Here is an 18,612-nt window from a genome sequence, read left to right as displayed (position 1 = left end):
CAAAGATGCCTAACCAAACAAAAACACCCGGTATTCCTACAAGAAACAGCTCAAACACTGCAAAGTCTGGGTTAGCTCCCAGCACCAATGCTAGCCAAGTAACGGACCAAGCTAACCTCGATGCTAAGTCCAGCAAGCCCGATGTGGACAATGCCTCACTGGCTGCGGACATTGCTAAAATGTACGCACTACTTAAAGAAATGTCTGAGAAACAAGAGGAAAAACTCAACATCATTCAGCGAGCAACCGTGAAAACAAACTAGCAGACATTAGGCTACGGCGCGCATCGGTAATGCAGAATCTCGGCTGGATTTTCTTGAAGATGCCAATAAAGCCATGGAAACGGACCCCCCAGCCACCAAGAGTGAAGTTGAACAACTCCGCCGGAAAATCGACGACCTGGAGAACAGGAGCAGACGCAACAACTTACGGTTCGACGGTTTCCCCGAGGGATGTGTGGGTCGGGACGCACTCTCTTTTTTACGCGAAAAAAAGATCCCAAACCTTTTGTTATATCATTTCGCCTTTGGTCTCCGGCACATGGTTCACTGGTCCTTACCCCCCAGAACGATCTCCTCCCTGGTATACCATTGATAGCTCCTTGTGTAGACTGCTTCACCCTATTCACTTTGTCACAACCTAGTTGACAACAGATGAGCAAACTCATCCAATTTTATCTCATATGCAGTGGTTGTGGAAGAGAATCGCTGCCATGTGCAAATTTGACCCTCACCGCCATCTCTCAGCCTCTATTTGGTTAAACCACAAGTTGTGTATAGGGCACTCACCTGTTATCTGGAAATTGTGGTTTGACAGAGGAATTAAGGTACTGGGTGATCTTTATGAGGGGGGCACTATTAGGTCTTTTAATAATCTAAAGGAGTCTTTTGCGCTAGCTCAACATCAGTTTTGGCGTTATTTACAACTTAGACATCTACTTGTTCAAACATTTGGATCCCCCTCCACACCACCCGCCACTGCAGACATCCTCACGCAGATACTTAAGGTATTTGGGCTAGGACACAAAGCATCTTACTGTTACTTAATGCTTCTACGCTGCTCAGATAATTCGGCCTCTGCCCTTAAAGTGGTGTGGGAGTCTGATCTGGGCACATCATTCACAGAAGGAGAGTGGAACCTGATATTAAGAAATTTTAAAAAGATCAGGGATCTATGTCCCTCAGATGCAGAGTGGATTCAAACAGCCCTCATGCTGGGTCGCAAACTAATCATGTGTGAATGGAAGGCCCCCGATGCTCCCTCTGTGAATTCCTGGTCTAGTCAGCTTGGACATCTGGCAGCACTGGAAAAGCTGTCTTTCAGGCTTATGAATAACGTAGACCTTTACATGCCGAAATGGAATAATTGGGAAATCCACATTAAGGGCCCTGATGGAAGTTCGACTCACCGTTAACTCTCTTGTCCTCCATCTCATTGTGTACCATTGTAAAAACATGTTGGTTGTTTTTTTTTTAATCAGTGTTGTTTGTTACTATTTAAGTTTTGTTTGCACTGCAAATATTTTCTCATGCCTCCCTTTCTCTCATTAGATATAAGTCTACTTTATTCAATGCATTATCCTTTTAAGGGGGTTGTTCTCAAGTACTGTTTATGTATTGTTTTGTCTTTGTATTGCATTGGTGTTTACATTGCGTATGTTGTATGTGGCTTCTTTAAAAAATAATAAAAACTATAAAACTTAAAAAAAGAAAGTCCCAATCATGATGTTGTCTGGCCCTGTCAAGCTATAGGAGCATTTCACTAAAGCTAATATAAGCTAAGACACGACCAAGCGTGTTACACATGCCAACACATTAACTGGTAATAACAGGTAATTAACACCTTTTATTTTGAGTCACATCTAGACCTCTAAAACTGACATTCCCTGAAATGTGAAGCTTTAATAATAATTTAATCTTTGAAACACAATGTATTGTTCTTAGGTAATTGGTACTGTTTCTTTAAGAGACTATCTGGCAACAACACACAGTGCTATGGCTTCATCACATCAGAAACGGAACTGAATTAGAATCAGTTCCTGAAAAGACATGTAGCTGTGCCCATCGGTTTTACTGAAAACAAATATTATAAATAAATAATAAAAGTTACAGTTGCAGTTCATATAGGCTAGATATTGCAGTTACTGTGTATCTGAGATCGGTGCTCGGTGGACTTTGAAAGACTTCAAGTTCAGGTAAGGTTGCCAACAAATTCTCATTAAGGAGCTACAATGAACAAAGCTGACCTGCAACTTAATACATGATGTTCATGCTGTCATATTATATAGCAACATAGGCAGGGCCCCTGATGGTTAAACTTTATTAGCCTATTATACCCTTTTTGAAAACCATTGGCTTGCACAGGGTTTAACTTTCCTTCCGTCCAAGCAGGATGTCTTCTCACAGCTGATAACAGTATAGCCTCCAAACGTGCTGGGGACCACAGAGATTAAACAGTTTTCAAACTGTTTTATCCTATTGCTGAAGGCTGTCCATTACTTTTTTCCATCTCAATAAATGGCTCTGGCTTGTCCCAGTCTCACACCCCTGCACCCTTGCCAACTCACATAGTCACGCTGAGCACTTCAGTCAACGTCAGAATACGTAAAAGCCTGTAGTCCGGACGATTAGATTCAGCATATCTCTATGGTGGGGTCCTTATCTGCAAGGGAACCTTACTGACAGACGCGCTAAAACCAACAGTGAAGTTTTAGGTGCATCATACAGTTCCAAAATAGAGAGAAAACTGTTCACAATCTACAACAATGTAAGTACAATGGAAGCATTGTAGAAATAAATTATCAGTGCTGGGGCCTCGGCTAAAGCATGCTCTCAACAAAATCTGCATCATGTGGTTTTCATAGTTTGACATGGAGGAAGAGGCACAGACAGGGGACGACAAAGAACTTGACAGCGGATTCAAAAACAGAAGCGTCGTTGTGCGCGAGTTTGAGCCTGCGGACAATCTGGAGGTGCAGCGCATCTTTTATGAAGGGCTGATGGAGATGGTACCGGACACGGCCTTCAGGGGGTTGAGACATCACCCCGAGAGCCTTTTACTCTACACTGCTGTGACAAGTAAGATACAAATATAATTTAATATTTATGAGTTTTATGGTTGCCTCTTCAGTTAGGAAAACAGGCATAAACGCGCAAAACATGCGCGTTTATACATGTTTATTATTATGTATTAGGCTATTATTATGTATTATTTAATTATATTATATTATATTATATTATATTATATTGTATTATATATATATAAGTAGGCTAGAAGTGTGTGTGTGTGTGTGTGTGTGTGTCATCTGCTATAGCAACTTGCCCTCATCCTTCCCTTTTTATTTTTCTGCTGGTATCTTTTCACAACTTTCCTCTTGCAGTCGTCTGTTTCGTCATCACCGTGTCTTGGTGGGTGGCAGGCCTCGCGCCGGTACTTGTCCTGGGCGGGCGCTACTTCTGCAGCTGGCGGGTGAGCCGCCGATACCTGGAGCGCGCCAGGAGCGGAGACATGGGCGACATCGAGGGGTTTTACATGAAATCACCAGGTAAATTGGAAAATTGTGGAAAATATTGTTAAAATGTCCCGATGTACATGTAAATGTGCAACTACACACTTTCTGTTGTTTAGACCCCTGTCATCTCAAATATTTTGGTATTTGTCAATGAAGAATAATCTTCACCATCCATGGAGTGATATGGCAGTTAGTAGGGACAAGATGGCTATCTATGTAAATTGTATTGAAGACCAAATTCTTCAAATCAAATCAAGAAAATGTTGGAAAAAGTATGGAATTTTGAAATTGAAACTGTGTAGGAACCCCGACTACAACAATCAATAGAACAACATGCAAAAGTGCCTGTTTCAAGCGAGGTTTTATTCCCTTAACAAATAAATACACATAAATACACATAACAGGTTTCCTAATGTAAAGCAAAACCTGGTAAGTTCAATGTAATTTGAATAATTATGTATCACAGGCCCAAAAAAGTTACAGCAAATGATGCATGTCAAAAAAGTTTTGGAAATCATAAACACCTGCTGGTACACCTGGGGGTAATGACAACCCTGAAAAATGTCCACATTATAAAACTCACAGATGATAGCTGTAGCTAGCCTAAACCGGACATTTTAACCAGGTAGGCCTATTCACTACCATCGAGAAAATGTAACATGAACATAGACTTTGACAAATATTGGTCATGGAAATTTTGCTACATGTCATGGAGTAGTCAGTGAATAATGGTGGAATTTGATTAGCAAAAACTCAGACATTACATTACATTATAGGCATTTAGTTGATGCTCTTATCCAGAATAACTTGAGTGCAAAGCAGAATAGGCGTAAATTCCTAGATCACCAATATTGCAAGCAAACAATAGTAAGGAGATTGAGGGGCAGAGCCACAGTGACTTGACAATAAGTGTGACAAATACTCCTGTAACCCAATGATCAGCAGTCTATCTATCTATCTATCTATCTATCTATCTATCTATCTATCTATCTATCTACATTTCAGACTCCTGTCTGTGGGTAGCAGAGCTGGAAGGCAAAGTAGTGGGTGCTGTGGCAGCTGTAGGCCAGCAGGAGCCGAGCGGTGCTGTCGAGCTGCGGCGGATGTCTGTGGACCGGGGCTGTCGGCGCTGTGGAGTTGGCATGGCGCTGGGACGGAAACTTCTGGAATTTGCCGTGACTCGCAGGTACTCGTCGGTGGTCTTGGGAACCACGGCGTACACACCGGCTGCCCACCGGCTCTACCAGCGGCTGGGCTTCCGGTGCACGGGGGTCTCCAATGGATACATCGCACCAGGTGACAGACCGCCCTTACTGGAACGGATGTTCTACCGGGTCCGCCATCATCACTACTACCTGGATGTGCATAAGGACAGGATCACGACCAATGGACAACACTGACTTTTAGTGAGGGTGCAGAGAATTAAACTGGAGTTAGTACTCAGTTGAAATCAATTGACAGTCTCACAATGAGTTTGCCATACATTTTAGTTAAGTTATTATTATCTATATATGTGAGATTATGTGAGCCCACAGTATCCATTAAGTAACCCACTAACCCATTTGAAAATGCTTTAATATAACCCAGCTTGCATGAATGGCACAATAAATATGTTACACAAATATGTGAGTAGCTGTGCTGGACGGTATAATTGGAAAACGGAATCTATCCAATTTTCCATGGCTTTCCTCATAATTAAAAACACTGTTTATTGCTTATGCTTATTTTGCCAAGGCCAGAGGAGGGTGCTGTCTATCACTCTGTGTTACAACACAGGGTGACACATAGCTCCAGCAAGCTGCACAATATGCAATCATACAGTGCTGCTCTCATACAAAATTAATTCCATAACCAGACTTGGTTCAAATTGTTGTTGGAAATAATTCTGTTTAAAGCTTCAGAGTAGCAGACCGGTGCGGCTCAATGCCTCAGGACAAATCAGATACTGCAGTGTTCAGTATGTTATCAGGCCAAGTTGTTCTATCTGTTGGTGAACAACAACTGCTTTTTTTTAATTCTCTGGGTGAGGCCGTTTTATAGATCTTAACGGACCCTGATGACACAACTGCCCCGACTAGATAAGGGAAGGGTGTAGCAGTCTGTCAGGACAGTCTCACTTCCACTTCAATTGTCTTCTCGCTGACAATAGTCAGTGAGGAGATAATTACTGTAACAAGGTATTTTACACCACACATCATCAGAAATGCAGTAATAATTTTGAAAAATGAGAGGATGTCACTGTAAAAACAAAGGAATCCAATTAGACTTATTATATTTGCAAACCATTGCTCTGGCATTGTGTTCCCAGTTCTAGGCTCCTGTGATTTTCCTCAACAACAATATCCACTCCTTGTTTAACTGTTTAATATCCACTTGTATTTACTTTTCCTAACTAGTATCTCATGTTTTTTTTTTCTATGTGAACCTTTTACTGTATTAATTTGAATAGAATGGAACTTTTTCTTAGCCAGCATGCCTACTGGAAAAAAAAAAAAAGTATTAAAATTGTCTCTTCTGCTTTGGTCTCTTCTAGTCTCCTAATAGCTATGGGTGCCTATTTTAGTTTCATCTTCTTGTTCTTAGCCGACAGGAGTGGAACCCACCATGGTCTTCTGCTGCTGTAGCCCATAGTTTGATGTCATGGTTTGATGAGTTATACCTGTATTAGCTTTTATTTCCATACTTGTGGTAGTTAGTTTGAGCAATTTGCACCATTTGTTTGTTTGTTGCACCATTCTTGGTAAACTGTAGTGCATCTGACACACCAGCTCTTTTTGTTTTTGCTTCATATACGTTGGGGTGAGGCTTTCGCAGTAGCTGGGGAGGGGAGGGGTGAGGAGCGAGTGTGTGAGAGGCGAGGAGCCTTGGAAACTGCCCAGACAGCTTGTGCATGCCAGTTACTTTTGGCTAACTATAGGGCAAGTGACCACTGTAGTTACTTCACTTCACAACAACTAACGATATATTTCTCTCCAAGATAAAAAATTAACCGTGGTATAGTTTGGTTATGATAATGAAAATAATACTTGAAGAAAGAAAAGCCAGCACTCTTAATGTCCTTTTGTCATATATTTGAATGGGCAGCTATAGACACTCTCTATAGCTGCCCATTCAAATATATGACAAAAGGACATTAAGAGTGCTGGCTTTTCTTTCTTCATGTATTAATCTTTGGCCGTGCACCTAAGGAGGATTTTCTTCATCGAGTTGTGCTCGCATTTGGCGGAGAATGAAAATAATACTACCTATCTGTCCTGACATTCTCTCACAGAGATAGTATGTCAATAACCGTTATTTGGAAACAGCATGTTCAGCATTTCTGTGTCCTGTGTAATCGGAACTTCCTCATATTTGCTCATGCTACACTAACCACTGATTGTGAAAGTGTCATTGCTGGCCTCTTTGTATAACTACTGTACCATCCTGATCTCAAACACACTATGGAGCAGTGGTCTTCACCCATGTGAGAGGAAGCAGGTGTTTATTCCAACCAAACACAACAGCTGATCTCACTAATGAGTTTCCCCTCTCTGGCTGAAGGCGTGTTAATCAGTGGTATCAGCAGTGTCATCGCAATTATATGTGCTCACAGGGGTTTAAAGTCATCATCATCCATTATCTATTGGCCAACCTCATTTTCCTCATTCTTTACAAAACATAGATATTGTGAGACACATAAATAACCTAAATCATTAAAAATAAAGAATAAACAAAAGGCGATAGATTGTATATCTGCTTTATGTAGGCTATCTCCTCCCTGCAAATATCTTAGGAATTTATCCCATGTTTCCTATGACTTTTCACTTTTTGTAATTCTTTTTGTTAACGTCATTTTATATGTAACTGCATTGATTAACATATCTACCCATTCTTTAACCTCTTCTTCCCTGGTGGCCCCGCCACTGGGCCCATCACTACAAACACAGGTTGCACGGCCAAGCTTCATTCAAACCCACAGAACTTTATTTTAATAACAAGTTTTCCAAAAACACAAGTTTTCCAAAGACACCAAATGTGTCATGCTGAATTACAGGGAAATTTGTATAAAATGATGCACAAACATCTAGATTTTTTCCATTTGATGTAATGGTGCAGCCATAAAAACATGGAGTCTTGTATTTTAATATTTCATTCAATATAAGCAGCTAGAGCTTCAAGAAAGTGTTGCAACGATCAGATAAAGAATATGGACGTGACATTGTTGTACAGTTATAGGATTTTTTTTTTTTTCTAACTTTGAAGCTGCTTAAGGGGAAATTTAAGGGTAAAGTCAGGGTACAAGGGGTTAAATGCAGGCCTGTGTAGATTTCCAGCCTTTTAATACCAGCCTTAACATTGCAACTTTACCCATGCGTAGAATTTCAAATTCAGTCTTGTCCCATCCTGGAACCTGGGATCTATCAAACAGCAGGGACATCCTTGGGTTCCGTACTACTGAAAGTTCAAGGTCCTCCTCTATACACTGTAGGACCTGTTCCCATACAAGGCATATTACCCAACATTCCCAGAGAGCATGGAGAATTGTACCCTTTTCTCCCCCTCGCATCTCTGATATAATCCCTATTCCTTGACAAGATTTGCTTCCATGCATTATAATCAATCTCACTTTGTAAATCACTTTGCCAGACTATTCGCAAGGTTTCACACTTGCCATTAGTTCTTTTACATAGCATTTTAGCTCAGGCAAAGAAGAAAAATCCTCCAACTACATTCTTATTTTCGACCTTCTCAAAGACTGTGACAGAACTTATTTTTACCAAGAGAGATTTTGGGATTATACCAAACAGATGTTTGTTTATAAGGTGATTGTTTCAGCATTTTATGTATTGCTATTAATACTGTTTTTGAATGTATGAACATCGGACTGTTATATTGCTGGTCTGTTGACTCTAACCTTTCCTGGGATAGCACATGCAGTGGTCCAAAGGGAGCTGTTGAGCTTTTCTCTAATTTCATCCACCTCTGTTCCCTATCATTCAATTTTCAGTGTTTTGCAAGCTTCACCATCTCAAATGTCATATTATATAACTCTGCATTTGGGACACCCAAACCACCATTTTCTTGTAGTGCATATCATTTTTGCATACTAATACATGTTTTTTTCCCACCCCAAAGAAAATCTGTAAACATTTTATTAGTTTAAAGATGGTCTCTGGGATATCCACTGGGAGCATCATAGAAACATAATAAAATTTAGGTATAATTGCCATCTTCACTGTATTTATTTTTCTGCACAAACTAAGTTTCAGGATTTTCCATATGGCAATCTTCCTTCCTCTTAAAATTAAAAGGAATAACCAAGGTTGGTGAACAATCCATGGAGACGGGCATAGCCTCTGACTTATGCCAATTACCTTTTACCCTGATATAACTGAGAATCCGTCAACAACCTGTATAAGTGGTGGTATAGATTTTGTTGGGTTTTTTATTAGTCGTAAAATGTTGTCCGCCAGTAAGAAAAGTTTATGCTCTTCCTGTCCTCTCATCACTCCCTCAAGTTGTGGGTTTGATCTAATTGCAATTGCCAAAGGCTCAAGTGCAATCAGAAACAATAACAGAGATACAGAACAGCCTTCTTTGATCTGGATAATAAAAAAAAATTGGGATATCATATATATTTGTTTGGACAGCTGCCTTTGTACCACAATACAATACATCAATCCATTTAAAAAAACAAAGACCAATACCAAATTTCCTCAGGGCAAATCTAAGATATTTCCATTCTACCCTATCAAAGCTTTTTTCTGCATCTAGCGAGAGAACAGTGACAGGTCAGGTTGACTTCCTGTGCATCCACATGAGATGTAAAAGGCATCTAATGCCAACCGCACACTACGCGATTTTAGCCCTGATTTTCCCTCCCCAGACAAGTTTTTGAGATAGGGGACAAAAACTCCAGGTCAGAGCCAAATCAGTGCTCATGCCCGTCACCGACGCTCGTTAAGTATGAGCAGTTCAGAGACTCGTTCTGACCCAGTCTTGGAACCGTCCCAGACGGCCCGACATTTTCAAGCATGTTTGAAATTATCGGCACAAAATCTGAAATGGTCTTGTAGTTTGAGCAGTGTATGACAAGTACTGAGGACGGCAGAGTTGTAAGTCTCTAGAACGAGACCAGTCTTGAGACCAGCAGTGCCTGATCTCGGTCTTGGTCTTGGACCTATTTTGTCTTGGTCTTGTCTTGGTTTTGACCTCAAGTCTTGAGGTCGAGACCAATTTTTATTCTTTAATGATGAATAAAAACTTAAAATCATGAATAAAATGGTGAATACAATTATTATTATCATTATTATTATTTTGCAAAAAGGATGACATTACATGCTTCAGCTCGGTCACCTGACCTCTACCCGCTGCTGACATTTTCTCACACAGAGAATGGAATGACAAGCACACACCAGTAATCATTCAGGGCCACTTCTTGTGTGTGTTTTCGTGAGAAAACTGTGTATCGCTCTTTGTCAGGGATCCCTGTAGGTGAGAGATCTTGTAATTTGTAAATCTCGTCTGCGCTTGATTGTGTAGTGTGCGCAGCACTACATCGACAAGACAACAGATTACAAGAAAGAATGTTGTGTAATGTGTGCGGTACAGCGATTTGGCGATTTTCAAAGTTGTGTAATCTGCATTTAGCATAAAAGGTCTTCTGCTGTTAGACTCAACTTGGTGACAAGTAGAGTTGGTGCAGGTGCATCAAACTATTATTTGACAGGATGCTGATATCTGTTTTTTTGAAACAGCAAGTTCAGCATTTCTATGTTGAAATCGGAACTTACTCATATTTCTGAACCACTGATTGTGAAAGTGCCATTGCTGACCTCTTTGTATAATTACTGTATCTCAAACACACCATGGAGCAGTGGTCTTCACCCATGTGTCATCATGACCAAAGAGGAAGCAGGTGTTTATTTCAACAAAACACACCAGTTGATTTCACAAGTTTCTGTCAGCATTACAACAATAATCACAACACAAATTGTGCACCACCGGTGTTGAGATCAATCTTCGCCTCACGGCAGGGACGGGCATCATCATCATCATGTGCCATGGAGAGTCGAGAGTATGCAGCTTTTCATTCCAACCATACACAGCAGCAGTTTTCATTGATTAACTTCAACCAGAGATGGGGAAATAATCAGTGAAGTCTATACTGCTTGGTTAGAACAAAAACCTGCGTGGCACATGGTTGCCTGTCCCTGCTCTTTATAAATTCTACCCATTCAGGGATAAATTCAGTAGTCTACATACAAATAGCCTTTTTAGGTTGTCTTTAGGCGTAAGGACGCACACTCTCGTCCGTCAGTACAACGGCTTTCCTACCAGCATCTACTGAAACACACAGATAATGTATATAGACAGAGGGTAAATAGGTGCAGGTATGCCTCTTGGACTGCCCCTGGCTCTCTCTCCGCCTCCTGTCCAACCCTCAATTCCCGCCCCACTGGCCACAAGTATAAAGAAAATATCACAAGGATTCAAGGGTGGTATAACTGCTGCTTTTGCAGGCTGAACTCTTCCAGTGGTCGAATCATTGAAACGTCATTGTATCCTGGGATTGCTCAAGAGGAGTACCATTTTATTTCAAGTCCTTCTGCTGTGTTTGTTATTATCTCTTCAAGCCCAGGTAAGATTTATGCAGGAACATTTATGATAAGTGACACACTACAAGCTAAATAAATTATAAACAATCAACAGGAAGGAGTGAAAGGGTCAGCACCCTGTCAATACACCTAGATGTAACAAAATGTTCCTGTGATGATGTTAGATAAAATAATAAGAGCTGAGGAGAACAGATAGGAAGGATATATTTTCTTGAAGACATGAGCATACTGGGGCAAGTAGAGGAGGTAAAGACGTGAGAGGGGGATGCAATTCAAAGGAGATGTAAGGGGAGAGAGGTTGTAGTTAGATCGTTTAAAAATTCTGTCTGACTTCATATCAGAAGTGAAATATTTTGTTGACTTGCAGAGATTTACTGTAATCTCTTGCCAGCAAGAGTGACTCTACGATGACAACCATGGAGACTGATGACAGCCAAAATGGCTATAAGCTCCTTACAGCGGGTGGCAGAAGGTTTCAATATTCAGGTAAAATGAGAGCTTCATTCCAAAAGGAGATCATGCATTTGTTAACGTTAAACTCACTGTGGAAAGTTGTTTGCCAATTCAAGAATTTTCCAAGACCTTCAAAATAGCAGCAGAATCATGTATAACTCTGAAATAACAATGACTTAATTTCTGGTAATGTTTTTTCTTGAAATTAGTATTCTGTATAGCATTTTGTAATTAAATAGTTCAATATCCTAGTCAATCACATTCACCCTGATGCTGACAAACCCACAAGTTCCTCAGATCACTTCATCTTTTTTTACATTTCTACTGCTTCCTGTGATTCAGTTCATGAGTTGAGAAAGAGCCCTCTCAGGCCTGTTGCAGTCTGTCTGGGGCTGCTGTGTGTTCTCCTGCTGGCTGGGATCATAGGCCAGGGAGTCCACCGTGAGTCTACCTTTCTATTTTCTTTGTCAAATATTCCAATGTTTTATAGAAGTTACCTGAGATGAGATCATTGGTGAGATCACTGATCCAGGACACGTTTATCAATATTTCACCTCTTCTGCAGATCGCAATGTAAAGAGAGACCAAGAGAACAGCTACAATGCCATGACTAAAGAAAAAGACAACATACAGGAGAACCTGAAGACAACGCTTAAAGACAAAAGGGAACTACAAGGCATCCAAACCCGGTTACAGAGCAATAATGATTACATAACTACACAGAGAGAACAATTACGAAAAAATATAAACATTCTGACAAAAGAAAGAAATGATCTTAAAATTAGTGAAAGCCAGTTACGGACCAGTAACAATGCTTTAACGAATGAGAGAGATCAGCTAAAAAACAGTCAAGGCCAATTGCAGACTAATAACGATGCCTTGACTAAAGCCAGAGACTTGTTACAAACAAGTTACAATTCAGCGGTCAAACAGACAAATGAGTTACAGACCAATTACAACTCATTGACCAAAGACAAGGACAATTTACAGAACAGATACAACAACCTGACCAGATCAAGAGAGCAGTTGCAGACAAGTTACAACTCCATGATTAAAGAAGTAGAGAAGTTACAGATCAGCCACAACTCCGCCACCAGTGAGAAAGACAAGTTACAGAGCAGTCACAACAACCTGACTAAGGAGAGAGAGAATTTAAAGGCCAGTTACAACTTACTTGAAAAAGGGACAAACCAGCTGCAGGCTAGTTATGCTGCTTTGATTCAACAACGAGACCAGCTACAGATCAGTTACAACAACGCAACTGCGGAGAGAGACAAGTTAAAGATGAGATGCGACAACCTGACTGCCGAAGTTGAGAGACTGAATGCAACGATAAGAGGTAAGAAAAAGGAAACAGAAATAAAAGAATGAATTCAGCATATTCAGCATAAAAGCATAGTTTGGATGTCTAACCCAGTGGTTCTCAACATGGGGTCCGGGGACCACCAGGGGTCCTTGAGGGGGTTCCAGGGGGTCCACAGGAAATGGATGAATTGTTAAACTTCAGCATTATTTCATTTACAAGAAGTTAACACAATTATTATAGTATTACTTTTGTAATAGTTGAGAGCTCTGCTTTCAGAACATTGTCTAGGTTAGGCTTGGATTGCAATCTGTCCTTGGATGTTCATTATTTATATCCCTCATCATTACTATTCTTTCAACAAAGAAGGAAGACATTGAGCAATTTTGCGTTGGGAGGTCTTAATGGTGATTAATGTTTAAGCTAAAATTTTGCTATATATAGTGATTAAAAGTGAAAGTTTAGTAGACGGCTATGACTCCATCTTTATGACGAAAACAAAGCTTTATCTTGTACATATAGACTTCTCTGGTACATAACTTTGATATTCAGCTACAGCTGTTTATGTGTTGTTTAAATATTTAATAATGTATTTACTGCTTGATCTAAACCTGGGCTATATACGAGAGCTAAAGCATAGACACAACATTGAAATCATGTCTAGTGCTCAGTGGGAAGGTGTATCACTGAGAAAGGTGGGCTGCTCTGCTCCACTCTTAGCATGTGGAGCAAAAGTGAAATGTCACTTTGTTGACAATGCCGTTTTGTGAAAAACTAATCAGTCAACCATCAAAAATGAGTTAAAAAATTGTAATACTCCAAAAGGATGGTAGGGAGCACTGACTTGTTCTCACTATCTACTTATCGATTGATGTATATATTAAATTTACAGAAAAGACCTGTCTTCCTGGCTGGAAGAAGTTTCAGAATAGCTGCTACTTCCCTTCTATGGCCCGTAAATCCTGGATCCGGAGCAGACAGGACTGTCAAAGCAAAGGGGCAGACCTGGCAATCATCAACAGCCCAGAAGAAATGGTGCGTTTATCTGTGTGCGCATGCATTTATATGTATGTGTGCAAGTATGTGTTGCTGTACTCTTGTTCACGTAAATTTGCTTGATGTTTTGAATGTTATCTCTCTTCATCATGTTATCTCTCTCAGTCATTCATCAATGGTTTGTATGGAGATGGGGACGAAATCTGGATTGGCTTGAATGACGAAAGAGTAGAAGGAGATTGGAAGTGGGTGGACGGGACGTCACTGACCACAGCGTAAGAGACTGAACTCATACCTTTGCATGATTTAAAAAAACAACAACCAAGAACGGTTTGTCTTGCCACCATTCATGAATTCATATCCTCTTTGTTGATTTCAATCATCCAGGAATTGGTAAAGTCATGGAAACAACAATTAATCTCCTTTTGAATGTCTCTCTGTACTGCAGGTACTGGGGCAGCGACCAGCCCAACAGCTGGAATGGACACCAGGACTGTGCGGAATTCTGGCGTCGTCATACAGGGAACGGGGTTTGGAACGATGAGTCATGTGACAAAGACGAAAAATGGATCTGCGAGATGTAGATTTCCTATATAGAATGGCCTTATAGCCAACCTTTCTGGTCAGTGTATGGTAGGTCAGAGATCTTATTCAACCTCAGTTTTAGGGTAGAACAAATATCACTGTGAAGCGTGTTAGGGAAAAAAATCGCACATAGGATCTGCTCTCAGTGTATTGGCGTTAATGGCAAAATAAGGGCAACTGAAGCAAACATCTTTCATTCAAAGGAGCAGATAGCTTCCGTTCCAAATTTGTATTTTACCAAATTACACACAAACCTAAAGCATTGTTGACACTGAGAACTAAAATTTATGTTGTGATGAGTAACTTTGGAACTTGGATTTGGAAAAAGTTTAATTTACCAGTTGGCCCTCTAGAGTGCTAGAGCAGATAGGTTGAGAGAGGCTAATTATCATATTAGCATTGTACTGAGATTTTCAAAAATACATTCTGTACAGTTTATACCTATTAGCATTATACCTGATTCCAGTTTCACATTAGTAGATATTGGAGCTATCGTTCTGTATGGGATACACTGAAATAAGGAAACTATCAACTAACTGTGGCATTTTTAACAAATAAATATTTTTTTACAGATCAGTCTACCCAGGTGGGGAAAGTGTCAGATTATGTCACACTCATTTGCTACTGTGATTGGTTGAGGATGATCCAATGACAAAGGGCACAATGGCGCTCTCATTAATGGATTCCCAGGCAGGGAGTGACATAGCAACTGTGGCGGTTGTACCCGTTTTAAAGTCACAATGAAACAGCATTTTTGAGAGCATCTTGCTCTCTTGATGTGTTTCCTGTTGAAACAGGATATTGGGCCAGGACATAACGTGGGGAGGGATCATTCGACAGTGTAAACCAATGGGATATCCGTTTTGGAAGAGGGGCGGAGCGTAATTGTTCAAAAATATGTGATGGTATTGCTTGGAATTTTTATTCTGCCTACTGGTATGGAATGAGGTAACCATTCAAAATACATTGTTTTCCCAGTAAGGATTTTGATATGAAAATGCAAGAAAATAAACATTTTGAACACTGAATACTTTTTACTTTTACTCACTACATTTCAAAAGAAAAATCTGTACCTTCTACTCATTACATTTTCAAAACAGACTTGTTACTCTTGGGAAATCATCAACTGATTTTCTAAAAGAAATGTATTTTGTGCATCAGACAGCTTCCATCCCGGAAGCAGCTGATCAAGAGCCAAATGAGTTTGGCTGCTTGTTCAGCAAAGCGACACCACAAAGGAAGGAAAGGGACAGAAAGAGAAGCAACACGAAGAAGAGAGAAGCAACAAGAGAGAGAATTAACGTAGTTAATTCAGCTGCTAGAATTAACGTTAGTGATTTGAGCTGCAGACTATTTCTCATCTGGGATTCAGAGGAACTCTCAACAGAGAACCAGTTTAGTTTATTAGAAATGACTTTTTTACAGAACGACTTTTACTTTTATACTTTAAGTAAATTTAAGACCATGTAAAGGACTTGAGTAAAGGATTTGAAATGGTACTTCAACTTCTACCAGAGTATATTTTTAGATGAGTATTTGCACTTTTACTTGAGTAGGGAATTTGTGAACTTCTACCACCTCTGACATTATAGCATGAAAAATCAGCTAATAAGAAAGTGGACATACAAATGTTGAGTAGCTGCTGCTGGCTAATGTGGAGGAATTGTGAATATTGAAGAAATTCCACAACAGTTTCTATGCACTCAGTTACTAATGCTTATGCTATTAAGAACCATTCAATTAATGTTTTTCTTACTGGAAATTGACATGTGTGGCAAATGGCTGTGTTGTATGATAGTCACATTGCAATGCAATAGATTTCCCCCCCTTATTTTGCAACCTCAATTTCAGTTTAAGAGTAGTGTTTATTGTATAGGATGAATCACAAGTCGTTGATGCATTAGTGCAAATTATTACGCTGTTTTGTTAAATACTCACACATTGGCCATACCTTTTAAGGTCTGTTATTTCTGTTTCTGATTTCTAAAATATCTCTAATATTTTCTTGCTCTTTAACTATCTACTAACACTCATTGTGCTCAGGTGCTTCAATCATACATACAAATACAAAGAATGATTGATTACAAATAAAATAATTCACCTTGTATTTCTTGTGCTACTGGTGTGATGAATCACTGCAAAAAAGAGCAAGCAGGGTTTACTAATGCTGGTTTGGTTAAGTGTTATGTGTAAACAGGGTAGGAGAGTAACTGATTAGGCCTACATGTAATTACATTACAGTAGTCTGATAAAAATAGTAACTATCTGTTACAGGTACTGCAAAAACAGTAATCAGATTACAAACAGTCTTGTAAAGGAATGATTGAATGATTAATAACAGATGAAGTGAATACTTGCTATTGGATTACTTTGTTGGATTACTCTGAAACATATTTGAAGGGAAAAAGCAAAGATTTAGAATTAGAATACATTTCTTAATTGCTCATGCTATGAGTTTTTGAGCCAATGCAATGAAAAAGCTATCAGATTTCATGGGATTGAGTGTTCCAGTGGATTAAGTTTGTGTTTACAATGATAAGCACATATTTGGTTAACTGTAAGGACTACATGTTGAAAAGAAGTGCAGTGTAGTGTAGATAATGTACAGAATTTTGTCTTGGTGATATTGGTGCTGAGACATATTGACAATTCACAGTCCCACAGTGCATACTGACACAGATACAACACAGGTAACATGACATTACATACAGCACAAAGGGACAGTGCAATACATAATGTGGACAGTGGGTTATACAGTACTGTACACATCACTCTGCACATATAGGCCTACTGTCAATATTGTATAGCTGTGTGCTTTCATCATCAGTCATCTGCTTGGCACAAACTCACACATGATATACTTTGGGGCTGGTTTACTGTAAGCCTTGTTCACCACTACTGCTGCTCTAAGATTTAAGAAAATATACTTATACAAGCATTTATCAATAGACAGGATTTGATGTTGCAGTCCTTGGTGTCGTAATCCAAGGTGAGCATTCAATGCAGATGTCAAAAGAATGATGTACTAACCTACAAATGGTGACTACAGAGGACATCAGGCTCTGCCGTCATAAATCTGCAGGAAAATCAGTCAGCACCATCACCAGCCACCTAATCTAAATGTTAAAGGGTGGAGTGTGGGTGCGGGTTTGTCACTTGGGTTATAGAAGCACCTATGTGTTGGATTTGAATATTGTTGATTTTGGCGACTCCTAGTTGTAGTACCAAAAAACGACACCGTCGCAAATGTCTTTGCAACCTCTTAGCGATCTCATACAGCTAGAATATGTAAACAAAATACTGCTGCAGATAACTGTAGCTCAAACATTAGTTCCTATATATATTCGATCCGTGGGGCTACCGGGAGCTCTGGGACTCGCGCTGCCCTCCCTCTCCCTCTTAGCTGTTTTAGCCTCTTCTGTTATAAGCTTCCTGTTTTGTTTTGTTGCAGAAGGTCCAGCAGTTACCGTCCTGTCTTCCATCTTACCACTATCTGCCATATTGAGTAGCTTCACGCTGTTCAATCTAAGCAACTAGTCTGCATTCAAACTGCATCTGTTTTCTTCCTGGTTTGGTTGAGGCGCCGTCTTTCTGCCGTAAGTCACTACGGCCAGTTGCGGTCCGGGGACACAGAGAATGAATGCAACACACAGACTAAACCAATTTTGTCTGCGATTGTCTAATTTTTCTACTGACAAACTTTTATGGTACCAACATTAATTGGAGGATGATATAATCAGATACAAATTCTACACATAGGGGCTTTAAGTATTCATTCCCATCACAGATGTCAATGCCTCCTAACGGCCACTAGGACTCAGATAGGCTAACCGTGAGGATGTGAGTGAATGAGTTACTTTACAGGTCCATGAGTTGCTTCACACCAAAAAAAGACAGAGCATTTATTCATTTATTCATTCATTCATTATTGTAAAGTAACCTAAGACCAGCTACAAGAACAGCTAACACACTAGCTAACATACTTGCTAACAAGGAAGAAATATAAATAATGAAATGTAGGCATAAAATTAGCCTCATGTCAGTGTACAAGCTCTCAACATAATGGCATGTTCAAGAGTGTGTTTGCAAAGTTTCCAATAAATCAGCAACACATTCAGCCATCTCGAGTGCTGGAGAAGTGATGTGATAAAGCTGTCATTCACCTA

At 39.9% G+C, this 18,612-nt stretch overlaps 2 protein-coding genes across 2 annotated transcripts; both read left to right on the top strand.

Moving 5' to 3' along the window:
• Positions 1 to 336: 336 nt before the first annotated feature.
• On the top strand, positions 337 to 5,004 carry LOC139925078 (N-acetylaspartate synthetase-like). The gene is made up of 4 exons (XM_078289986.1): positions 337 to 456; positions 2,864 to 3,077; positions 3,380 to 3,544; positions 4,517 to 5,004. Exons 1-4 carry the CDS (start codon positions 337 to 339, stop codon positions 4,909 to 4,911), a joined length of 894 nt encoding a protein of 297 aa, XP_078146112.1. The 3' UTR covers positions 4,912 to 5,004.
• A 6,014-nt stretch (positions 5,005 to 11,018) lies between these two features.
• On the top strand, positions 11,019 to 16,104 carry LOC139910680 (uncharacterized). The gene is made up of 7 exons (XM_078291469.1): positions 11,019 to 11,132; positions 11,477 to 11,595; positions 11,905 to 12,003; positions 12,128 to 12,901; positions 13,758 to 13,900; positions 14,027 to 14,136; positions 14,310 to 16,104. The coding sequence occupies exons 2-7, from the start codon at positions 11,517 to 11,519 to the stop codon at positions 14,443 to 14,445; spliced, it is 1,341 nt and encodes a 446-aa protein (XP_078147595.1). The 5' UTR covers positions 11,019 to 11,132; positions 11,477 to 11,516; the 3' UTR covers positions 14,446 to 16,104.
• Positions 16,105 to 18,612: the final 2,508 nt, after the last annotated feature.

Source organism: Centroberyx gerrardi, chromosome 3, assembly GCF_048128805.1.
Source record: "Centroberyx gerrardi isolate f3 chromosome 3, fCenGer3.hap1.cur.20231027, whole genome shotgun sequence".
Lineage (NCBI taxonomy): Eukaryota > Metazoa > Chordata > Actinopteri > Beryciformes > Berycidae > Centroberyx > Centroberyx gerrardi.
The sequence above is the reverse complement of the archived record's forward strand: the minus strand, read 5'-3'. Positions and strand labels throughout refer to the sequence as shown.

What these genes read in the sequence shown, in the direction of transcription:
- LOC139925078 (XM_078289986.1), top strand. Translation starts at nt 337, where the DNA reads ATGGAAACGGACCCCCCAGCCACCAAGAGTGAAGTTGAACAACTCCGC. An exon ending in ACGGTTTCCCCGAGGGATGT is followed by an intron (nt 457 to 2,863) that starts GTGGGTCGGGAC and finishes TGGTTTTCATAG; the next exon opens with TTTGACATGGAGGAAGAGGC. An exon ending in ACTCTACACTGCTGTGACAA is followed by an intron (nt 3,078 to 3,379) that starts GTAAGATACAAA and finishes TTCCTCTTGCAG; the next exon opens with TCGTCTGTTTCGTCATCACC.
- LOC139910680 (XM_078291469.1), top strand. Translation starts at nt 11,517, where the DNA reads ATGACAACCATGGAGACTGATGACAGCCAAAATGGCTATAAGCTCCTT. An exon ending in CATAGGCCAGGGAGTCCACC is followed by an intron (nt 12,004 to 12,127) that starts GTGAGTCTACCT and finishes CCTCTTCTGCAG; the next exon opens with ATCGCAATGTAAAGAGAGAC. An exon ending in ACTGAATGCAACGATAAGAG is followed by an intron (nt 12,902 to 13,757) that starts GTAAGAAAAAGG and finishes TTAAATTTACAG; the next exon opens with AAAAGACCTGTCTTCCTGGC.